The 26,011-nt window shown below is 35.0% G+C and overlaps 2 protein-coding genes and 1 pseudogene across 3 annotated transcripts; all 3 read left to right on the plus strand.

The window, feature by feature from the left end:
* Positions 1-1,616: 1,616 nt before the first annotated feature.
* LOC144850544 (NFX1-type zinc finger-containing protein 1-like) lies at positions 1,617-21,302 on the plus strand. Its single transcript, XM_078707831.1, has 4 exons — positions 1,617-1,706; positions 13,121-13,253; positions 14,862-14,927; positions 15,408-21,302. The coding sequence occupies exons 2-4, from the start codon at positions 13,139-13,141 to the stop codon at positions 20,591-20,593; spliced, it is 5,367 nt and encodes a 1,788-aa protein (XP_078563957.1). The 5' UTR covers positions 1,617-1,706; positions 13,121-13,138; the 3' UTR covers positions 20,594-21,302.
* On the plus strand, positions 2,429-10,537 carry LOC144851024 (NFX1-type zinc finger-containing protein 1 pseudogene; annotated as a pseudogene). Its single transcript, XR_013614141.1, has 3 exons — positions 2,429-2,556; positions 2,997-3,208; positions 4,150-10,537. The product of XR_013614141.1 is annotated as an NFX1-type zinc finger-containing protein 1 pseudogene (transcript).
* Positions 21,303-22,577: 1,275 nt separating the features above from the next.
* Positions 22,578-25,972, plus strand: LOC144851025 (uncharacterized). The gene is made up of 5 exons (XM_078708548.1): positions 22,578-22,665; positions 24,718-25,059; positions 25,330-25,388; positions 25,706-25,845; positions 25,955-25,972. The coding sequence occupies exons 2-5, from the start codon at positions 24,728-24,730 to the stop codon at positions 25,970-25,972; spliced, it is 549 nt and encodes a 182-aa protein (XP_078564674.1). The 5' UTR covers positions 22,578-22,665; positions 24,718-24,727.
* The last annotated feature ends 39 nt before the right edge of the window (positions 25,973-26,011 follow it).

Consider the following 26,011-nt stretch of genomic DNA (forward strand, 5'->3'; position numbering starts at 1 on the left):
TTATCATCAATATCACCATCAAAATATAATTATATCATTAATCAATCTTATCATCAATATCATCATTAATATTACCATCAATATCATCATTAGAAATATAACTATAATCTGATCTTATAATCAATATCATCATTATTATCATCAATCATCACCATCAAAATATAATTATCTTCATTAATCTTATCATCAATATCATCATTAATAATTATCATCAATATTTATCATCAATATCATCCTCAATATCGTCATCAATATCACCATTAAAACATAATTATCCTCATTAATCTTATCATCAATATCATCATCAAAATCACCATACATATCATAATTATCATCATATCATCAATATCACCATTAATATTAACATCATTATCGTCAACAGGACATTCACATATGTGTAGCACCTTCACGTTTCAACTCGTAAACCTTTCTTTTAATCAAGTCTGCCATTTCAAAGAACATCATTTAGTTACAATTTATGCCGTTCGGTAATCAAACTACCTCGGCGGATATACGACGGTCCGCTGATTAATTAAACATTTGATATTCCTCATACTAATTGATGACGCAATCACTCTCAACTGGACGAACATAAAAGCTACACTTATAAGCCTGTTGTTGAATTGTAGATTTGCAATTATGTATAATATGCAATATATCTATTTGAAGTAGGTTTAGGTGAATTTCGAAATTTCTTTTTAATAAAACCAAATGAACTAAAAAATGTTAGCTTATATAATGATAATAATAATCCATTGCACATGACCAGTCATCGTGTAGACATAATATTGAGGCTACATTTACGATCAATTCCATGGCACATGACCAGTAATCTTGTAGTTAGCATTTTGTAATACCGCTCGGAAGGAATCCACAGGTGAGGAGATGGGAGAAAAAGGCATGGTGTCATTGCCATCAAACAACAATATCTTTGGTAATAGAAAAAAAAAACGTTGTTAACACACAACATATTTATTGTTCTATTTCCCCAAATCATGTGAATGCACATGCCACCCCCGCACACACGCAACACTCCCAGGGGGTATCAGGAGGTATTGGGAGGGGTGGGGGGCGTGGGGGAATGGTCTATACATTTTTTTATTGCACAAAGAGATTCAAACATTGATTTAAAAAAAATATCAGCTGTTACTAGGCCTACGTCATATGAAATCAGAACCTGACATAAATTTGAGATCGTTGTGAGATCATCCGATTGATATCATAAAATGAGAAGTTTCTAATACCAGACTGATAAAATAAATTGTATCATGGGTATGATATCATAGTACGAGATATTTATGATACCATAATGAATAATGCTATCTTGTTTATATCATGGTCTTGTCTGGGAAGGTCAGTAAAAGCGACAATCAGTTGCTCTAATGCAGCGTATTTATCTATCGAATGTTATTAAGCAAAAGCCAAATATAGGCCTAGTATGTATCAATTTGTATCTGTAGCCTAAACCTACGTGAGCCAGTTATTAAAATCATACTTAATGTAAAATATTAACCTTATCATTATTAATAAGTTGTCAAATTCACTGAACCATAACGACTACACATGCGTGGTTAGATGGGAAATTCCAGTTTCCGGCACTTCAGTAAAATTTGGAATTTTCTAAATAATTTTATTTCGTAAGCTTGATTTAACAGTTTAACAGGTATTTCAATTATCTGCATTTTAAACGCAAGGCGACAAGAAAGGTAAGATCTAAATTATGTCATGCTTATGGGCTTAGGCCTACTGAGGCTGGTACCTGCTGTCTTTAATTGGATTGGAGAGAGTCTTACTAAGCTAGGCAAAGTAAGCCTACTTAGATAGCTACATAGGCTGACACGGGCATATTTAGACATAGGCCCTAATACAAAGGCTTATACATACTAGCCTACAGTATACTACATCAAATGTTGATATCGAAAACTATCGGAGTATTGTGACTAACATGAATGTGTTTCTTTATGACGTCATCAGTAAGATGAAAAACGTAAAAAATCTCAGATTTGTAAATAATCCGATATATACTTCAAATAGAGGTCCTAGACTTCAACTCTATATCTAACTATCTAATTCAAAGTGTCTTCTTGGGATGTTTGCCCACACATTATCAATTTAGTATACTTTATATCATTTGTTATTGGAATATAGTAATCGTCTAGGTGTTTTGTGAATTAATGTGTTACCTAATTGTGCTTTAAATTATAAAAGTCAATTGAACCATAGTGGATAACTTCTCAGGTAAATTGAAATAAAATATAACAAGGCCAACAGCCATTAAGTCGCGTGCTACAATGCATAGTGATACCGGACCGACAGACAGACAGACCGACAGACAGACAGACCGACCGACATAGTGAACTATAGAGTCGCGTCCACGCGACTAAAAACATGGTTTTGATTTGTAGTTCGTAAATGGGCATAGGCTACAATGGCTGATACCAATCAGTCCCGACAACATCGATACCGTGGTCGACGTCAGCGTGGTGGTGGTCGAGGAGGTGAACGTAGAAGTGCGTCACATGGCAATAGAAACCCTGCGTATAGGTCGACAGAAAGGTACTTATACAATTCTAAAGATAATCCTCTGATTATGATGTTGATACAAGCACTATTATTTGCATGATGATTGCACTTTACCCAACAAGTTTTGTGTTACGTGTTACACTACAGTTGCTACATTGTCAAATTGCAACTGATTAAACCATAATACCACTAAAAAAAGCTCATCATTTCCCAACAAGATATAAATTTAGTAATAATAATACACTGGGAAGAAATTTATTTAGTACCGTACTAACCTCTAATTCGTCAAAGTGACGAATCAAAATCAAGTTTAATTTAGTTTACTGCCGTATAGATATTCTACAATCCCAAACCGTCCAATGTTAAATAATTCACGACCAGGAAATGTCTACGAATATTTATCTGAAATAAAGAATTATGAATGAATAAAATAGAATTTTCTTCAATTGAAAAAAAAGTTTTGATTATTTCAGACCTGTAAGCCAACATGACAGTTACGGTGGTGGTGGTGGTCATAGAAGAGACGTAGACGACCATACTGGCGAACAAATAGGTCGTAGAAATAGTGACAATCCAGGCCATGATAGTTTTGGAGGGCGTGCACATAGTCGAAATAGATCACTAAATCGTCAAGATCCAAATCAAAATTATCAAGGCGCACGACCTAAGAGAGAAAGGCCAACAGGTATTTTTTTCTATTAATTATATCCGTACATTCATTTTGGATTTTTTTTTAAAGTTGTCTATATGCCTACTACTAAATTGTAATCTCAAAAGAAATGTAAATAAACGAAAATAGAAACTGGATACATTACATGATAGATTACACTGCCCATATGTTTTATACAACACGATCCAGGACATACATATTACTGTTAAGCATAGTTTTATCGAAGCGTGATTGAAATTACCTCCTTACATCTTTTTCTTACGTCATATTTATATTAAAATTCTTGAAATAATTTCATCTGGATCCTAATATTATAGAAAAGACATTTTTCTTTTTTTGTTGATCCAATAGCACTTCGATCTATTGGATCAACAAAGAAGACAGATTTCTCTTCTATTTGTTTCGTTCGTGTCCAATGCCGAAACATAAATTCAAATGAGTGTACTTATATTATTAAATATATACTTGAACAACAATTCTTTTTAAAATAGGGTATAGACGACTAGAAGACTACATTCATTTGGATTTTTTTTAAAGTTGTTTATATGCCTACTACTAAATTGTAATCTCAAAAGAAATGTAAATAAACGAAAGTAGTAGAAACTGTATACATCTTACATGATAGATTATATTGCCCATAATGTTTTATACAACACGATCCAGGACATACAGATTACTGTTAAGCATAGTTTTATCGAAGCGTGATTGAAATTACCTCCTTATATCTTTTTCTTACGTCATATAAACTTTGTTTCGTTCTAATATTATAGAAGAGATTTTTTTCTTTTTTGTTGATCCAATAGATCGTTGTAAGTACCGTTTTTATTACTTTCGATTTATTGGATGAACAAAAAAGACACATTCTCTTGTGTTTGTTTCGTTCGTCTCCAATGCAAAAGCATTAATTCAAAAGACTCTATTATTAAATGTATAATTGAAAAACATTTTTTTAATAGGTTATAAACGACTAGAAGAACTGCTGAGTAAAGAAAAAGAAGAAATTCTTATGCAGGTTCTAGCGACCGGTTTTGGCTTCCAGGAGCTTCTAAATGAGGATAACATTAATAGAAATATGTGCGCCTTAATTTTACGCGCCATTGTTAGTGCGTGCGAGTGTACAAATTCTAGAGCCTCGTTGAATAAATTTCTAGGTAAACTTCAGAAATCTATTTTTATTAAAAATATTATGATGCACCATGTTATGTCACTAAAGAATGAAAGGAATCATAGGATAAAATATGAAGTAGAAATACAAGATATTATTACCGTAATTTGGACACTGGTTGAAAAACTGCCAAGTTCTACACATGAGGTTAAAGCTTCATTGCTGTTGCTGCAGCCAACCATTGATGAGTTAGTTGGAGAAGGATTAATTAGTGAGTGCTGTTTAGAACGTTACAAAGAATTGAATGAATATTTTCATGCTGTTGAAAATACTCAAGGAGAAAATGACAAGAGTGTACGCAGAAAAAAGGTCAATGTGGATGAAGAAACCCCTCCACCAGACGACTTCCGGGCAATATCAATATTTCCTACCCTAAATGATCTTACAGCAGACCACAGACCTTATTTGCGACGCAATAAACTTGACGGTAGTTACGATGACGTGGATCATTACCTAGATGTCCAGTTCCGATTACTTCGAGAGGACTTGGTGAGACCACTTCGAGAAGGCATCAGAGAATACCTACAACACAAAGACGACAAACATAGAAGAATAACTGACATACGAGTGTATAATGACGTAACTATCGAGTATCCAGTGTGTTCACATGACTGTATTTTATACCGAGTACGCTTTGATGTGTCACGATTAAAGGGAGTTCGCTGGCAATCCACAAAGCGCTTGATTTATGGGTCACTTGTATGCCTGTCTCCAGACGATTTCCAGACAGTTTGTTTCGCTACTGTGGCAAATAGAGAAGTAAAGGATCTTGAAAATGGTTTCTTAGAAATCAAATTTGAAAACGACGTTGATTTTGGCTTAAACGAACGTCATTATACCATGGTTGAAACATCTTCCTTCTTCGAAGCTTACCGACACGTACTACACAGTTTGCAGGAAATTACAGAAACAAGCATGCCGATGAGAAGCTACATAATTGAAGCCCGTCACGAAGTCGATGCCCCATCGTATCTACGTCACAACAGGAATATGACATATGACCTATCACCGTTGGTTGACGGTAGGCCTACTACAAAACTTCTTGTAAGAATAGCTGATAATTCTTGGCCAACAGCCACGGCTCTTCAACTCGATGAATCGCAATTTGACGCTGTTAGGACAGCGTTGACAAAAGAGTTTGCAGTCATCCAAGGTCCACCTGGAACTGGTAAAACCTACATAGGGTTGAAGATTGTACATGCATTGCTTCATAACAGTGAATGTTGGACGATTGATGCTGCTCGTGCCAGGGTAAAACACAGCCCTATATTCGTAGTCTGCTTCACAAACCATGCACTTGATCAATTTCTTGAAGGCATACACTCTTTTCAACCAAAAGGTATTGTACGGGTTGGTGGAAGAAGTAATAGTGAAACATTGAAAAGCTTCAATCTAACTCAGCTTCGACAAAAAGCAAGAGAGCGAAAAGAATTACCCATATCCATACTTAATAGAAAAAGAGATATTCTTCGAGATATGCATGCATTACGAGATGTTATGAATCTAGCAGAGGAAAGAATAAAAGTGACAACAACTGGTGTTATCGGTGAAATCTACCTAGAAACATGGATGTCAGATGATCATTACGAATTATTGACGCAGTTTGAAGTAAACAGTGACAATGCAGTGGTGGCTTGGTTAGGATTGGCAGGGAATAATATAGCTTCCGACATAGTTTTTGATGACATTCAAAACATTGTACACGACCCGGACGAAGAACCCACAGAAGAAGAAAACGAAGAAATGGATTTTGCAGAAGAGGCTGATTTGCTAACCGAACAGAGACTCGTTGATATCGATGATGTTACAGGTGAAAAAGTAAATGTGAAGGAAATTGATAGAATAAAGAATACTGTTAGAGGTCAACTTGCGTACGACCCACTGAAACAGGTTGCAGATGAAGATGGTTTTCAATTAGCTGGAAATAAAAAGACGAGATCACGATACCTCAAAAAACAACTGCATAGTTCTGACAAAATGACAGAGATTGATGCTGCTAGAGTTGGAAACATATGGCAGCTGGAACTGAAAGATCGTTGGCGTCTATACCGATTTTGGATATCGAAATACTGTAACTACGAACGTCAGACCCTATTTCAAAATCAAGCCAATTATGATGCGTTAGGAAAAGAACTTCAAGAAGTCAGATTAGAGGAGGATCTTCGTTTGATGCGAGATGCTAAGGTAATTGGTATGACCACTACCGGAGCGGCACGATGTAGAAATATGCTTCAACGAATTCAGGCAAAGATCGTAATTGTAGAAGAGGCCGCAGAAGTGCTAGAAGCTCATATAGTGTCAAGTCTTACTGAAGGGTGTGAACACCTCATATTGATTGGAGATCACCAGCAACTGAGACCTAATCCGGCGGTGTATAATCTTGCCAAACAGTTCAATTTAGAGATCTCTCTTTTCGAAAGGATGGTAAAGAACGGCATGGATTGTCAGAGGTTGGATATTCAACATAGAATGAGACCAGAAATATCATCAATTATGAAGAATTACTTTTACAAAGGCCTTCTAGATGCCCCAAATGTCCTTCAGTATGGCAATATTAAAGGCGTGTCAAGTAATATGTTCTTTATTGAACATAATCAGTTCGAAACTGCAGTCAACGATACTCTTAGTAAATCAAATATTTTTGAAGCTGAGTTCTTGGTAAATTTTTGTAAATACCTTATTCAACAAGGCTATGAACCATCAGAGATTACAATCCTTACAACCTACACGGGTCAACTCTTTCAGTTCAAGAAAATAATGAAGTCAAAGTTTTTCAAAGGCGTTCGCGTCTGCGCCGTTGATAACTATCAAGGCGAAGAAAATGAGATCATTCTTCTTTCACTTGTAAGAAGCAATGCGGCAGGTAAAATTGGCTTTCTTAAAGAAAAGACTAGGATGTGTGTAGCATTATCGAGAGCAAAGAAAGGATTGTTTTGCATCGGAAATATGAAACTTCTTGCTGCCCAAGACGAAAACTGGAACAAGATTGTCAAAGAACTTCGACAAAAAAAAATGCTTGGACCAACTATTCGACTGTGTTGTCAAAACCACACAAACACAAGCGTAGAAATACGTGAACTAAGTGACTTCACTAAATGCCCAGAAGGAGGTTGCGACGTACCTTGTATTAGCAGACTTAAATGCGGACACGTCTGTAAGCTGCCATGTCACCCATATGACCCCGAACACAAAGAAGTTATTTGCCGTGAGGCCTGTGTCAGAGTCACATGCCCTATGGGACATTCTTGTAGACTTAAATGTTTCCAGAAGTGTGAGAAGGAATGCAAAGTGTCAGTGACAAAATGTTTACCTTGTGGGCACAATCAGAAGGTACCCTGCTTCAAGGATGTTTCTACAGTCGCTTGTTCGTCAGCTTGTCCAAAGACATTAGAGTGTGGACATGCCTGTAAAGAAAGATGCAGCCAGCCATGTACAAGTAGGTGTAAACAGATTGTCAGTAAACAATGGCCTTGTGGGCATAATGGCGAATACGAATGCTATGTAGATGATCCGTTAAAATGCTCTCACCCATGTGGATTCTCTTTGAAATGTGGCCATACTTGTGAAGGGAAATGTGGAGATTGTAAAAATGGTCGTCTTCATCAACAATGTCGTTCGAAATGTGGCAGAACTTTGGTATGTGGACACGACTGTCTTGAACCGTGTACCCGCAATTGTCCACCGTGTAGTAAACCATGTGAAAACCGATGTGTCCATAGCAAATGTCCTAGGAAATGTGGAGAAGAGTGTACACCTTGTACAATGCCGTGTAAATGGCAATGCGACCATCACACTTGTAAAAGACAATGTGGGCAACTCTGCAATCGAGATAGATGCAATGAACCATGTAAGAAGCTTATAAAGTGTGGTCATGCATGTGTTGGTCTTTGCGGTGAGCCGTGTCCCAAGAAGTGTCGGATATGCAATAGAACAGAGTTAACCACTATAATGTTTGGTAACGAGGGTGATCCTGATGCAAGATTTATTGAGTTGGAAGACTGTGGTCACGTTATAGAATCAGAAGCACTAGATACATGGATGGATGATAAAGACGAACAACAAAATAATGTTCAGCCAAAACTTTGTCCAGTGTTGAAGTGTAGAACACCAATTAGAAGGAATCTGCGGTATGGCAATGTTATAAAACAATTACAAATTGATGTGGAACGTGTAAAGGCAAAAATTAATGGAGATAAACATCTAATAGATTTGGATAAAGAAATGCTGGAAATCAAAATTTCAAGAGTATCTAATGCAGAGTCGCGTAGATATCTTAGTATTGAACTTAAAACATTGAAGACACCGGATCAAGTTACTGATATGAAGAACAAAGTACAGTTTCTCTTGGAGTTAGAAAAGATTACAAAAGCAGGTAATGGCAAAATTTATTCAGGATATGTGAACATTGAGACAAAGATAAAGAAAGAACTTGAAACCTGCAAACACTGGATCCTTAAACCAAGAAATCGGCTTAGTGAACAACTTTTGGAAGATATATCGTTAGAGCTTCAACGTATCAAATACTTTATGGAATTATATGTGCTTAAAAGCATACTACATACTTCTAAAATTAGCAAAGATGGATTATTGGATTATTTATCAATGGTTGAAAAACGAGTCGCTGGCGTGAAGCCTCTAATAGAAGATGATATAAAGACCATAAATTTTTGCTTGAAAAAAATACGAGAGAAATGCGGCAGTATTCCTGGAATATCAGATGACGAACGGGTACAAATTGTAAAGGCTATGGGTTTATCAAATTGGTTTAAGTGCCCAAAAGGACACGTATATGCGATTGGTGACTGCGGCGGTGCCACGACGGAAGGCAAGTGTCCAGAATGCTGATCGAATATTGGAGGAACAAATTATCAACTCCGAGAAGGCAACATACTAGCCCGTGAAATAGATGGCGCTTCTTACGCTGCTTGGTCAGAACAAACACATTTAGCAAATTATGGATTTAACGACATATTTAATAATTGAGACTGACCCAAGAATATTAAATTAGTTCTATTACTGTACTTGTGGATCCAAGATTGGAGGATCACAACATCGCCTTCGAGATGTTAACACACTAGCCCGTGAAATGGATGGCGCTCCTTATGCTGCTTGGTCAGAACAAACCAATTTAGAAAATTATAGATTTGACAATATGTTTTAATAACTGATGGAAGACGATCAAGATGACTAAAGGTTCGTTTATATTATGGACGATAACTATAGAAAAAGAAGTTTTCATACTAAAACTGTAAGATCCATCTATACTGATTTCGATGGAAATAATAATATACCAAGTCCAATCAAACGACGTCATGATCAATAAGAACATTGTTTTCTGCACGTTAGTATATCAATGCTATACAATAATTCAATCGATAATTAGTCTACAATATGTATAATAATTCAGTTCATTAGGACCTCAGTGAAAACTAATTCTTCTCTGTAAGGATTATTAGGGTCATCCTGAATGTTTTGTTTTTTGCAGTGTATATACAGATTCGGAATAAAATAAATAAATAGTGATATTTAAATTAATCATACATAATAATTTCTTGTTTCTCTTCTATTTGCCTAGTGGTAGTAATCATGAAAAAACCCATACAAATGTCATGGATAAAATAAAACACTTTTAACCTAGCTTAAAGATTACCAGGATACTAAGATTCCACACTTGTGATGTATTGAGTCTATCATATATCTCAAACAAAACTTTTCAACGCAGTTTTTATGTTAAACCATCCGAATGATTCTAATCTAGGAAATGATATTTAGTAGTAGAATAAAAAATGTAGTTAGCCTGCAATGTTTTAAAATCGCTAGAATTATAATAGGCCTATAATTATAATCGAAAATAGTAATTATTACCTGGAGAGAAATATCATTTGTAAATGTTGGTAAAAAGGGTTAATAATAATTGATTATTTTATTTTACCGAGTACCATAATGTGTTACATAACAAGACGCCACTTTAAAACAACTCTGTAATATTTAAAAGACAATAAAACAAAACTGTTGAAAAAAATAAGAAATATTTAGATTGAGGCATCATTTAATACATTATCTTTTTTGTGATACGATTTTTTGTGGTTTTTTCACGTTTTATATTTGATAATTTTAACAATCTAACTTTACTTCAGATTATTTTACTGATTAAAATAGCAAAATTAATGGTAGTTGACAACGGATATAAATTAGGTCTACTGATTTTACTCTGTATGTTGATTTATTATGTTTGGAGATATTAAAGAATATAATAGAGGTTATCTTTGAGTTGTTTTAAGTCTGTTAATAGTTATTAACTTATATTAGTTGGTTGCTATTCAAATTAACTAATGAAGCTTCAAGTTGTGTGGGTGTAAACACAAATGTTTGGTTGACGGTGTGTAGGTCTATCCATGTGTGCATTACATTAGTGATCAGCAGAAACGACGACGTTAGTTGTACATAAACCGTATAAATCAAATCTTCCGTCATAGCTTGTCCATTGGAGGAGGGGTATTTTCTATTATACTCTTTATTTTCTTTACTACTAAATTCTATAAATGCTTAGTAACTTGATTTTACGAAAATTAAAAAAAAATCATACAAATGTCATGGATAAAATAAAACAATTTTAACCTAGCTTAAAGATTACCAGGATACTAAGATTCCACACTTGAGTGCATCATATCAAATATCTCAAACGGAATTATTTATTAGACTTTTAAACGCAATTTTTATGTTAAACCATCTGAACGATTCTAATCTAGAAAATGATATTTAGTAGTAGGATTATAAAATGTAGCTAGCTTGCAATGTTTAAAATGGCTAGAATTATAATAGGCCTAAAATTATAATCGAAAATAGTAATTATTACCTGGAGAGAAATATCATGTGTAAATGTTAGTAAAACAGGTTAATTATAATAATTGATTACCGTTTAGCTAGTACCATTATGTAGTACCATATCAAGACGCCACTTTAAAACGTTGTAATGTTTAAAAGACAATAAAAACAAAACTGTTAAAAGAAAAAATATTTAGATTGAGGCATCATTCTCTCAGACTCAATTTTTTTGCGATACGATTTTTGGTGTTTTTTCACGTTTGATATTTGATAATTTTAACAATCTAACTTTACTATAAACACTCGATCCACAGTACGCCCATATATCTGTGAAGGTCAGTCAATATATAGGCGACAATCAGTTATTCATCTATCGAATTTTATTATAGGCCTACGAAAGCCAAATATAGGCCTAGTATCAATCAATTTTGTTTGGTAGACTAAACCTACGTGAGAGCCAGTTATTAAAATCATACTTAATGTAAAATATTAACTTTATCAGTACTGAGTGTGGCTTATTTCATGGTTGTAGCATTACCCAATTTATAGAGGACAGCATTTTAATTTTAGGACATACTTGCTCCGTTGCACTGTATTTGTTTTCAAATTCACTGAACCGTAACGACTACGCATGCGTGGTTAGATGGGAAATTCCAGTTTCCGGCATTACAGTACATTTTGGAATTTTCTAAATAATTTTATTTCGTAAGCTTGATTTAACAGTTTAACAGTTATTTCAATTTTCTCCTGCATTCTAAAGGCAAGGCGACAAGAAAGGTAAGGTCGAAATTATGTCATGCTTACGGGCTTAGGCCTAGAGGCCAACTAGTATACTAGGCCTATCAATCTAGAATGAGTTAGAGTGTCGTCGTGCCTGGATAACATAAAGGTCCTGTTTTAAATTCTGAACATAAGGTAATGAGCTGATTTTACTATGACAGTCAAGTTTCCTACCCACTCGACTACCCAACTCCTGGATTCATAAAAGCATTTATTATACACCATCAACATCCTGCATTTTTTGAATGTTGCCTGCTACTATGTCTGTAAATGCCAGAACGTGTAGACTATAATTTTAGAGGGAAATTATAATGTATCAGAATGGTTATTTTGCTCCGCTGCGGCCTAAAGGTGAGGGTAATTTGATACTAATCGGGGTTTATTTGTCCTATAAAAACTCTAGCATTTGTCTGATTTTCTTCAAATTTTCAATGGCTGTTCTACTCCAAAAACACATTAATTTCAAAAGTGTATATTAAAGTAGTCTTGAATTTTCCGGGAAATTTATAGTAAAATGTTTAGTTGAACCAAAATCTTTAGTCGGTCTCTAATTAGAGGGAGTCCTTAATTGGTAGCACCTTATGGTAAAAGATAGGATATTATCCGTGGTTGGTACCTGCTGTCTTTAATTGGATTGGAGAGAGTCTTGTAAGCCTACTTAGATAGCTAAATAGGCTGACGGGCATATTTAGACATAGGCCCTAATACAAAGGCTTATACATACTAGCCTACAGTATACTACATCAAAAAATGATATCGAAAACTATCGGAGTATTGTGACTAACATGAATGTGTTTCTTTATGACGTCATCAGTAAGATAAAAAATGTAAAAAATCTCAGATTTGTAAATCGGATATTGTCTACTTCAAATGGAGGTCCTAGGCCGACCTTGCATTCTCCCACTCTATATCTAACTATCTAATTCAAAGTGTTTTTTCTTCTTCTAGGGATGTATGCCCACATATTAATTTAGTATACTTTATATAATTTGTTTTTGGAATAATAATAGGTGCTTTGTGAATTAATGTGTTACCTAATTCTCTTTAAATTATAAAAGTCCATTGAACCATAGTGGATAACTTTCCGCATATAGTAGTACCATATCACTGCTCAGTTAAATTGAAATAAAATATAAAAACATGTTTTGATTTTGTAGTCCGTAAATGGGCATACAATGGCTGATCAGTCCCGACAACATCGATACCGTGGTCGAAGTCAGCGTGGTGGTGGTCGAGGGGGTGAACGTAGAAGTGCGTCCCATAGATCAACAGAAAGGTACTTATACAATTCTAAAGATAGTTGATTGATTGATTAAATTTATTTGATGATCAACATTATAATTACATACAGACAAAAGACAAAATAACGAGCAACAGGAACACCCATTAGGCCGGAAAAAAACCAGCCCATTTCCAATGGGTTCCAAATTGCACATAATAAACAATAAAAAAAATACATATAAAATTATATATATAAACACAGCAGGCAAAGAACATTAATTCTAAACTGAAATTTAATTAATTAATTTGAAAATTATATATATATATATATACATTAAAAATAAAGTCCAGCAAAACAGAACAAGGCCAACAGCCATTAAGTCGCGTGCTACAATGCATAGTGATACCGGACCGACAGACAGACCGACAGACCGACCGACCGACATAGTGAACTATAGGCCTACTGACCGAAATTACTGAACATGTTTAAAAATGTTGAAATGTTTAAAAACATTTATATTTTTTTAATTTACACGTGCGTAGCCTGTCACTTTTGACGTGCTCGTATAACGTAATTTCGAGTTAAGGAAGTCAAGAAAACAGAAATCGGGCAAAAAGAGTGCGCAATAACATTTAACGCGCAGTGCGCGCGCAACAATATGCGCACTCATGGCAATTTTGTAAACGCTTAAAATTGCCTGAAACGTACTCTTATTTCATCGAAAATAAATTTTGAAAATTTTAAGCGCGCGTACGCATGCGTTACATGCGCTACGCACGTAATTGTATTGCCATATGATGATTTATGCCCTGAAATTTATGAGTACAAAATTTTATTTAATTGTGATTCATGGTTGTGAAGATATGATTACAAACATGATTTCGTTAAATCGTGCGTAGACCGCGTAATTTTTTATTGCGCACCGTGAAAACATAACCACATCGATTCCTGGCCATAAGGAATATTCTGTAAAAAAATTGACTTAGCTAGATTAAACTGATATCAAGATAAGGTCAGAAAGCGATAAAACGCATAGTGATACCGGACCGACAGACAAACCGACAGACAGACAGACAGACCGACCAACCGACCGACATAGTGAACTATAGAGTCGCGTCCACGCGACTAAAAATATAAAGAGATAGCAAAAAAGTAATGAGTAAGATTGCACGTTGTCAAGACTATTATAGTTATCATAATTATTATTAATATTAAATATTGCGTTCAAAATGTTTTTTAATATGTGATTTGAAAGTAGAATGAGACTGTTTATTTCCTTTAAGTAGAGGTAGAACCAGATTAACATTACGTTGGCGTGTGTTATGATGTTGATACAAGCACTATTATTTGCATGATTGCACTTTACCCATGTGTTACTTCAACAATATTCTATTCTACTAAAAAAAAGCTCATCATTTCCGAACAAGATATACATTTAGTTATATTAATACACTGTGAAGAAATTTATTTAGTACCTTACTAACCTAATCAAAATCTAGTTTAATTTAATTTACTACCGTATAGCCATTCTACAATTCCAAACCTTCCAATGTTAAATAATTCACGACCAAGAATCTCTCTATGAGTATTTGTCTGAAATCAAGAATGAATGAATGAGTAAAATAGATTTTGCTTCAATTGAAAAAAAAGTATTGATTATTGCAGACAGAGTCAACATGACAGTTACGGTGGTGGTAGCAATCCAGGGGGCGCACGACCAAAGAGAGAAATAAGGCCAACAGGTATTTTGTTTTTATTAATTATATCCGTACATTCATTTTGGATTTTTTTTAAAGTTATCTATATGCCTACTACTAAATTGTGATCTCAAAAGAAATGTAAATAAACGAAAGTAGTAGAAACTGTATACATCTTACATGATAGATTATATTGCCCATAATGTTTTATACAACACGATCCAGGACATACAGATTACTGTTAAGCATAGTTTTATCGAAGCGTGATTGAAATTACCTCCTTATATCTTTTTCTTACGTCATATAAACTTTGTTTCGTTCTTGAAATAATTTCATCTGGATCCTAATATTATAGAAGAGATTTTTTTCTTTTTTGTTGATCCAATAGATCGTTGTAAGTACCATTTTTAGTACTTTCGATCTATTGAATCAACAAAAAAGGCAAATTTTGTTCGTCTCCAATGCAGAAGCATTAATTCAAAAGACTCTATTATTAAATGTATGCTTGAACATTTTTTTTTATAGGTTATAGACGACTAGAAGAACTGCTGAGTAAAGATAAAGAAGAAATTCTTATGCAGGTTCTAGCGACCGGTTTTGGCTTCCAGAAGCTTCTAAATGAGGATAACATTCGTAGAGATATGTGCGCCTTAATTTTACGCGCCATTGTTAGTGCGTGCGAGTGTACAACTTCTAGAGCCTCGTTGAATTCATTTTTAGGTAAACTTCAAAAATCTTCATTTATTAAATATGTTATGAGTCATCATATTATGTCACTAAAGGATGAAAGGAGTTATAGGGTGAAATATGAAGTAGAAATACAGGATATCATTACTGTAATTTGGACACTGGTTGAAAAACTTCCGAGCTCTACACATGAGCTTAAAGCTTCATTAATGCTGATAAAAATAACTATTGATGAATTAGTTGGAGAAGGATTAATCGGTGAGTGTTTTTTAGAGCGTTACAAAGAGTTGGAGGATTTTTTTCAGGCTGTTGAAAAAAATCAAGGAGAAAATGTAAGGATTGTACGCAGAAAAAAGATCAATATGGATGAAGAAACCCCTCCACCAGACGACTTCCGGGCAATATCAATATTTCCTACACTAAATGATCTAACAGCAGACCACAGACCTTATTTGCGACGCAATAAACTTGACGGTAGTTACGAAAACGTGGATCATTATCTAGATGTCCAGTTCCGTTTACTTCGAGAGGACTTGGTTAGACCACTTCGAGAAGGCATCAGAGAATACCTACAACACAAAGACGACAAACATAGAAGAATAACTGACATACGGGTGTATAATGACGTAACTATCGAGTATCCAGTGTGTTCACATAACTGTATTTTATACCGAGTGCACTTTGATGTGTCACGCTTAAAGGGAGTTCGCTGGCAATCCACAAAGCGCTTGATTTATGGGTCACTTGTATGCCTGTCTCCAGACGATTTCCAGACAGTTTGTTTCGCTACTGTGGCAAACAGAGAAGCAAAGGATCTTGAAAATGGTTTCTTAGATATCAAATTTGAAAACGACGTTGACTTTGGATTAAACGAACGTCATTATACCATGGTTGAAACATCTTCCTTCTTCGAAGCTTACCGACACGTACTACACAGTTTGCAGGAAATTACAGAAACAAGCATGCCGATGAGAAGTTACATAATTAAAGCCCGCCACGAAGTCGATGCCCCATCGTATCTACGTCACAACAGGACTATGACATATGACCTATCACCGTTGGTTGATGGTACTACAAAACTTCTTGTAAGAATAGCTGGTAATTATTGGCCAACAGCCACGGCCCTTCAACTCGATGACTCGCAATTTGAAGCTGTTAGGACAGCGTTGACGAAAGAGTTTGCAGTCATCCAAGGTCCACCTGGAACTGGTAAAACCTACATAGGGTTGAAGATTGTACATGCATTGCTTCATAACAGTGAATGTTGGACGATTGATGCTGCTCGTGCTAGAGTAAAACACACCCCTATATTCGTAGTCTGCTTCACAAACCATGCACTTGATCAATTTCTTGAAGGCATACATTCATTTCAACCAACAGGTATTGTACGCGTTGGTGGAAGAAGTAAAAGTGAAACTTTAAAAAGCTTTAATCTAACTCAGCTTCGACAAAAAGCAAGAGAGCGAAAAGAATTACCCATATCCATACTCAATAGAAAAAAAGATATTCTTCGAGAAATGTATGAATTACGAGATGTTATGAATCTAGCAGAGGAAAGAATAAAAGTGACAACAACTGGTGTTATCGGTGAAATCTACCTAGAAACATGGATGTCAGATGATCATTACGAATCATTGACGCAGTTTGAAGTAAACAGTGACAATGTAGTGGTGGTTTGGTTAGGATTGGCAGGGAATAATATAGCTTCCGACATAGTTGTTGATGACATTGAAAACATTGTACACGATCCGGACGAAGAACCCACAGAAGAAGAAAACGAAGAAATGGATATTGCGGAAGAGGCTGATTTGTTAACCGAACAGAGACTCGTTGATATCGACGATGACATAACAGGTGAAAAAGTAAATGTGAAGGAAATCGATAGAATAAAGAAAGCTGTTAGACGTCAACTTGCGTACGACCCACTGAAACAGGTTGCAGATGAAGATGGCTTTCAATTAGCAGGAAATAAAAAGAGGAGATCACGATACCTAAAAAAACAACTGCTTAGTTCTGACAAAATGAGAGAGATTGAAGCTGCTAGAGTTGGTAACATATGGAATCTCAAACTGAATGATCGTTGGCGTCTATACCGATTTTGGATATCGAAATACTGTAACTACGAACGTCAGACCCTATTTCAAAATCAAGCCAATTATGATGCGTTAGGAAAAGAACTTCAAGAAATCAGTTTAGAGGAGGATCTTCATTTGATGCGAGATGCTAAGGTAATTGGTATGACCACTACTGGAGCGGCACGATGTAGAAATATGCTTCAACGAATTCAGGCAAAGATCGTCATTGTAGAAGAGGCCGCAGAAGTGCTAGAAGCTCATATAGTGTCAAGTCTGACTGAAGGTTGTGAACACCTTATATTGATTGGGGATCACCAGCAACTGAGACCTAATCCAACGGTGTATAATCTTGCCAAAGAGTTCAAGTTAGAGATCTCTCTTTTCGAAAGGATGGTAAAGAACGGTATGGATTGTCAGAGGTTAAATATTCAACATAGAATGAGACCAGAAATATCATCAATTATGAAGAATTATTTTTACACTGGCCTTCTAGATGCCCCAAATGTCCTTCAGTATGGTAATATTAAAGGTGTATCAAGTAATATGTTCTTTATTGAACATAATCAGTTTGAAACTGCAGTCAACGATACTCTTAGTAAATCAAATATTTTTGAAGCTGAGTTCTTGGTAAATCTTTGTAAGTACCTTATTCAACAAGGCTACAAACCATCAGAGATTACAATCCTTACAACCTACACGGGTCAACTCTTTCAGTTCAAGAAAATAATGAAGTCACAGTTTTTCAAAGGCGTTTGCGTCCGCGCCGTTGATAACTATCAAGGCGAAGAAAATGAGATCATTCTTCTTTCACTTGTCAGAAGCAATGCGGCAGGTAAAATTGGCTTTCTTAAAGAAAAGACTAGGATGTGTGTGGCATTATCGAGAGCAAAGAAAGGATTGTTTTGCATAGGAAATATGAAACTTCTTGCTGCCCATGACGAAAAATGGAACAAGATTGTCAAAGAACTTCGACGACAAAAATTGCTTGGACCAACTATTCGACTGTGTTGTCAAAACCACACAAACACAAGCGTAGAAATACGTGAACTAAGTGACTTTACTAAATGCCCTGAAGGAGGTTGCAACGTACCTTGTATTAGCAGACTTAAATGCGGACACGTCTGTAAGCTGCCATGCCACCCATATGACCCCGAACACAAAGAAGTTATTTGCCGTGAGGCCTGTGCCAGAGACACATGCCCTATGGGACATCCTTGTAGACTTAAATGTTTCCAGAAGTGTGAGAAGGAATGCAAAGTTTCAGTGACAAAATGTTTACCTTGTGGGCACAATCAGAAGGTACCCTGCTTCAAAGATGTGTCTACAGTCGCTTGTTTGTCAGCTTGTCCAAAGACATTAGAGTGTGGACATGCCTGTAATGAAAGATGCAGCCAGCCATGTACAAGTAGGTGTCAACAGATTGTCAGTAAACTATGGCCTTGTGGGCATAATGGCGAATACAAATGCTATGTAGATGATCCGTTAAAATGCTCTCACCCATGTGGATTCTCTTTGAAATGTGACCATACTTGTGAAGGAAAATGTGGAGATTGTAAAAATGGTCGTCTTCATCAACAATGTCGATCGAAATGTGGCAGAACTTTGGTATGTGGACACGGATGTCTTGAACCGTGTACTCGCAATTGTCCACCGTGTAGTAAACCATGTGAAAACCGATGTGTTCATAGCAAATGTCCCAGGAAATGTGGAGATGAATGTACACCTTGTACAATGCCGTGTGAATGGCAATGTGAACATCAAACCTGTACCAGACAATGTGGGCAACCCTGCAATCGCGATAGATGCAATAAACCATGTAAGAAGCTCCTTACAACATGTGGTCATGCATGTGTTGGTCTTTGCGGTGAGCCGTGTCCCAAGAAGTGTCGGATATGCAATAAAAAAGAGTTAACCACTATAATGTTTGGTAACGAGGATGATCCTGATGCAAGATTTATTGAGCTGGAAACGTGTGGTCACGTTATAGAATCCGAAGCACTAGATACATGGATGGATGATAAAGACGAACAACAAAATGATGTTCAGCCAAAACTTTGTCCATTGTGTAAAACACCAATTAGAAGGAATCTGCGGTATGGCAATATCATTAAACAATTACAAATGGATGTGGAACGTGTAAAGGCAAAAATTAATGGAGATAAACATCTTATATATTTGGATAAACAAAGGCTGACAATTGAAATTTCAAAAATATCTGATGCAGAATCACATAGGCATCTTGATATTGAACTCAAAACAGTGAAGACACCGGATCAGGTTACTGATATGAAGAACAAAGTGCAGTTTCTTCTGGAGTTGCAGAAGATTAAGAATGCAGGTTTTGGCAAAATTTGTTCAGGATATGTAAACATTGAGACAAAGATAAAGAAAGAACTTGAAACCTGCAAACAATGGATCCTTAAACCAAGAAATCGGTTTAGTGAACAACTTCTGGAAGATATATCGTTAGAGCTTCAACGTATCAAATACTTTATGGAATTGTATGTGCTTAAAAGCATATTACATACTTCTAAAATTAGCAAAGATGGATTATTGGATTATTTATCTATGGTTAAAAAACAAGTCGCTGGCGTGAAGCCTCTAAAAGAAGATGATATAAAGACCATAAATTTTTGCCTGAAGAAAATACAAGAGAAATGCGGCAGTATTCCTGGAATATCAGATGACGAACGGGTACAAATTGTAAAGGCGATGGGTCTATCAAAGGGTCATTGGTTTAAATGCCCAAAAGGACACATATATGCAATAGGTGATTGCGGTGGTGCCACGATGGAAAGCCAGTGTCCAGAATGTGGATCCAAGATTGGAGGATCACAACATCGCCTTCGAGATGATAACACACTAGCCCGTGAAATGGATGGCGCTTCTTATGCTGCTTGGTCAGAACAAACCAATTTAGAAAATTATAGATTTGACAATATGTTTTAATACTTGATGGAAGACGATTAAGATGACTAAAGGTCCGTTTATATAATGGACGATAACTACAGAAAAAAAACGTGTTCATATTAAAACTATGAGATCCATCTATACTGACTTCGATGGAAATAATAATATACACAAGTCCAATCAAACGACGTCATGATTAATAAGAACATTGTTTTCTGCACGTTAGTATATCAATGTTATACAATAATTCAATCGATAATTAGTCTAAAATATGTATGATAATTCAGTTCCTTAGGACCTCAGTAAAAACTAATTCTTCTCTGTAAGGATTATTAGTGTCATCCTGAATGTGTTGTTTTTAGCAGTGTATAGAACGGATTCGGAATAAAAAAAAATGGTGATATTTAAATTAATCATACATAATATTAATTTCTGGCATAATGAATGTGTTCTTGTTAGTATTGAGTAAAGAGCGTAATGGTTTTAATAATTGTAGAATTACGTTTTGTGTTGGGTATTTCAATTGTTATCCTATAGTATTTTACGATTATTTAAATCCTGTTTCCCTTCTATTTGCTTAGTGGTAGTAATCATGATGTTAGTTGTACATAAACCGTATAAATCAAATCTTCCATCATAGCTTGTCCATTGGAGGAGGGGTATTTTCTATTATACCCTTTTTTTTCTTTTATTACTAATAAATTCTATAAATTCTTAGTAACCTGATTTTACGAAAATGAAAAGAAAATCATACAAATGTCATGGATAAAATAAAACACTTTTAACCTAGCTTAAAGATTACCAGGATACTAAGATTCCACACTTCTGATGTATTGAGTCTATCATATCAAATATCTCAAACAAAACTTTTCAACGCAGTTTTTATGTTAAACCATCCGAATGATTCTAATCTAGAAAATGATATTTAGTAGTAGAATTATAAAATGTAGCTAGTCTGCAATGTTTTAAAATGGCGAGAATTATAATAGGCCTATAATTATAATCGAAAATAGTAATTATTACCTGGAGAGAAATATCATGTGTAAATGTTGGTAAAACGGGTTAATAATAATTGATTATTTTATTTTACGGAGTACCATAATGCGTTACATAACAAGACGCAACTTTAAAACTCTGTAATGTTTAAAAGACATTAAAAACAAAACTGTTAAAAGAAAAACAGAAATATTTCGATTGAGGCATCATTTAATACATTATCTTTTTTGTGATACGATTTTTGGTGGGTTTTTTCACGTTTTATATTTGATAATTTGTAACAATCTAACTTTACTTCAGATTATTATACTAATTAAAATAACAAAATTAATGGTAGTTTACAACGGATATAAATTAGGTCTACTGATTTTACTCTGTATGTTGATTTATTATGTTTGAAGATATTAAAGAATATAATAGAGGTGATCTTTGAGTTGTTTTAAATCTGTTAATAGTTGACGATGTGAAGGTCTATCCATGTGTGCATTACATTAGTGATCAGCAGAAACTCGACGACATGTTTGTACTGACATCAACGATAACATTTATGCTGTGTGCAATATTATCATTGATTATGTTACCGTAGGCCTATTGTAACGGTTACGTACCAGTTGTTGTAAAATAAACAATAATTGTTAAATGATGACTTTCGATTGATCAACGCCATGACAGTTGAGAATTCAACAACTGTTCAATAATAATCTTATTCCGCATATTGTAGCCTAATTTTACTTTTAAATGATTTTATATCAAATATAATCAATAATAACAGGGAGATCATTATTATCATATGTTGATAACAAGCTGTCCGAATGGTTATAAATAGAACAGTTTTACTGGATAGCGAATATTATAAGAGATCAGTCGAGATTTGCCTGCCGGTTGGCATTCATATATACAGTACATTTAAATATTATGTTCCTGGTCGTTACGCATCGTCTTGCAAAATCGTATTATGACGTACTAAGTCACATGATTTTTGTATGTTGGAATTTCCCGACGATGCCATCTTCGTGTGTCTCAGATGCTGTCGTTTAAGGTGTGCCAGTACAGTATATTATTCTACTATTAGACCACAAAACAGCGCAAAAAGAGCTTTAGAAGCGTCATACATGGTAAGTATATTCATTGCTTATTAATATGGCCTGTATATAGACCTACAATAATATACATAGACCACCTAAACATGAATATTATGAACCAAACACGGTCTATAGTTACACATATTCAGCAGAAAGGCCGAAACAAGGAAGTACATATCTATGAAATATTATTATGACATAAATGTCGTGTGTAGTAGGTGAGTTGTTTGAGGTGAGTTTCTAAAACAGAACATAGCCAAGACAAAACAAACAGCATATCTGAAGTTGTGCAACCTAACCTAACCTAATTCCACGGCATTACTGCTGTGGTGCGTTTGCTTTCTACAGGTTAAACGCGGAAATTCCCCAGATAATGTCCACCAATGATGAATTCTCGGTAGGCACTGTATTTAGATTTCTCCATTATTATAGAGTATTTGGAATTACATCAAATGTGTTTCACATGACGTATCATTAGTATCATATGCCATAACTTAACTCTAAACATAACCTTACATGATACAGGCACCGCATATGATTCACATGAGACGCTGTATTATGATATGTAATGAAATATATATGAAAATGATGTAATATTGCTATGATACTCGGAAAATATTGTGGAGAATCGGGTAATGCTTAGTTGTGTCGGGCATGGAAATGTGTAAAAGGGTGTGTATAGTAATTAATTAACTTTTTAAAATAATTACACGAGTGCAGCAAATTCACTCAGTCTATTCAACATTGTAAAAAGCACAAGCTTGTCATCTTCAGTTAGCTGCAAATAAGAGTAACAGATATAACATCAGGTCACACAAATTATTATGATTCCTAATAAGATGGAATTTTGAAAACATTATTTATACCAAAATAATCAAAATGCGTGAATATCAATGTGGCGTTAATTGATTGCCTTGATTGATTTGACTAGTTACAACTTCGTAATACATAATACAACGTGATTCTACAGCTCACTATGTCTGTCGGTTGGTCGGTCGGTTAACACTAACTTGAGCACGCGACTGCAGCCATGTATATGGCCTTGTTATTTGTTTGGATTAGGTACATGCAATACTTTCCCGACCTTATATTGGTAAGAAATAAACAAGCCTCATTAAAAAAAAAACGTACTATGTCTACAAAAGTAGGTGACTATCAACACACAGTTTGATTTGATTTAGGTTGGCCTAAACCGTACAATATATTATTTTCTACATTTATTTTCATTATTTTTATTTTAATACATATTCTTGACGTGCTTCCGTACATTTGGGAAATAGTCAAGTGATTTTTTCCATTTTGAATTGTAAAATCATGCCGCGCTGCCCCATTTTTCGAAAATATCCCTGTACATTGTCTTCATTTCCTGCACGCCTCACGTGCCTAGCACATATAAACGACGTCAAGCTTTTCAGAAAACCAACATAGGCATATCAAACCTATTATGGTTTTTTAACTACATAATGTATAGACCAATTGTCAATGCAGTGTATATGTCTATTGATGTGTAACTGTTGTACATACCTCAAAATAAGTGGAGATGAATATTCTATAACTTGCAGTTCGAACGACCTCATGCTACCATTTGATTGCTTTGTGTTGCAGTTGAAATATTTGAAAGTTGATTACCCATTAATTTCACCAGGCAATAAAATTTCGAGACTTTAAGAAAATGTGTTTACCATGATTTTACTTCATAACGCAACATCACTACCAATTTATATCATTGTTTATTTTAATTCATTATTTTCATTATTATTAATGCCTAAAGAAGATTTTAATGACGCAACATCTGTATAATAAATTATTATTTTTCTGGAATTTTAAATATTAGTCTAAAGATTAATCAGTTTAATATTTATTACACAATAATTTACAATTTGATATGTAGTAGTGTGTAACTCAAATTGTAAAATTATTAGGATTTTTTCAGGGCAATAACTTTTCTCAAATCTCCGAAAATTAATTGTATAACTTGAATTATTTTACTTTTTATAATTATATAATTTATGTGAGGACCCCAATGTCAATAAAAACAACCAAACAGATGCAACTACTGTGGTAGTTTTCATTCATTTCATTTAGATAAATTGTAATGAGAGGTGCAAGGCCTAAAGATCCCTGGCGACATCTTGGGCATCACCATCATCAGCATGTAAGAAGGGTTGAATACCAAGAAACAAGTGAACCTCGACTTTACAAAAGATATGATGAGACAGCAGATGTTGATAGGTGGTCAGATTCTCATTTTGTTAGACGACGTGCTCCTCAGCAAACGTACAGACTTCCGTTTCATCTAGATCCTTTTGGAAGACAAGGACGAAACGTTAACACAAGAGAAGCACATACAGCTCATGGAAGACCATATCAAACTCAGAATAGAGGAAGAGGTAGAGGCAGAGGCAGAGGAAGGGGAAATCTACAGAGGTAGGTCTGTTCCGAAAGATAAAATTGCGCAGAGTAGTATAACGGTACCTTCTTTGATTAAATCTGTCGTTCAGTACCTGAATAAAGTTATATTTTACAGTACGGTAACTTACGACTTTCCGAACAATTTGTTCGAATTAATTACAAATGACAAATGTGTTGCAACGAATTGCTATTATGAGACTAAGCAATTGACTACTGATAAATAATTACAACATACTCTATAGGCCAACAGTATGTTTTAGAAATGTAATATTCTCTCTTATTTAGAAGTGGTGGTGCATTTCATTCTACATATCTTCCTACTGACAGAGTGAACAAGAGACCATGTAAGTACTGTAGGCCTACAATTGTATTTATTATTTCAGTTTAGGGTGGAACAAAAACTTTAACAAGGCCATATACATGGATGCAGTCGCGTGCTCAAGTTAGCGTTTACCGACCAACCGACCGACATAGTGAGCTGTAGAGTAGACGTATAGTTTTCATTTGGCTCCTTGAAAAGTATATTTGTTTCAAATCAATTATTTACCCGTCCTCGTTGCTCTAGATATGTCCATAATGAATAAATTATTTCCATTATAAATATACATAGCATTTTGCTACCGTACACTTGTGTAAAATTAATAATATATACTTTTTACAGTAAATGTTAGAGACCTACAGAGTATATTGCAGGAATCCGATCCAGTTAAATCTTTATCTACTTGGGCCGACAACCTCAACGAACTGCTGAAAAATGAGAAAATGAGTGATAATGTTGTTGAAGTCCTTCTCCAAGTGTACGTAAGAATATTCAAATGTAAATTATCTGACAGTCGTAAACAAATCGTAGATATGGTAAAATCAAGTCTATTTGTAAAGAAAGTCCTTATCCCATATGTAACTCATTTAGGAGATAGATTTACGATAGATGCTAATACAGAAAAGGATATACAGAACAACACCGAAA

The sequence above is a fragment of the Antedon bifida genome, chromosome 8 (assembly GCF_963402885.1).
Source record: "Antedon bifida chromosome 8, ecAntBifi1.1, whole genome shotgun sequence".
NCBI lineage: Eukaryota > Metazoa > Echinodermata > Crinoidea > Comatulida > Antedonidae > Antedon > Antedon bifida.

Bases quoted from the DNA above. Each gene is read 5' to 3' on its own strand.
- LOC144850544 (XM_078707831.1), top strand. From the start codon at position 13,139: ATGGCTGATCAGTCCCGACAACATCGATACCGTGGTCGAAGTCAGCGT. The intron at 13,254-14,861 runs CTAAAGATAGTT...GACAGAGTCAAC, and splicing joins AGAAAGGTACTTATACAATT to ATGACAGTTACGGTGGTGGT. The intron at 14,928-15,407 runs GTATTTTGTTTT...TTTTTTTTATAG, and splicing joins GAGAGAAATAAGGCCAACAG to GTTATAGACGACTAGAAGAA.
- LOC144851025 (XM_078708548.1), top strand. From the start codon at position 24,728: ATGAGAGGTGCAAGGCCTAAAGATCCCTGGCGACATCTTGGGCATCAC. The intron at 25,060-25,329 runs GTAGGTCTGTTC...TCTCTTATTTAG, and splicing joins GGAAGGGGAAATCTACAGAG to AAGTGGTGGTGCATTTCATT. The intron at 25,389-25,705 runs GTAAGTACTGTA...TACTTTTTACAG, and splicing joins CAGAGTGAACAAGAGACCAT to TAAATGTTAGAGACCTACAG.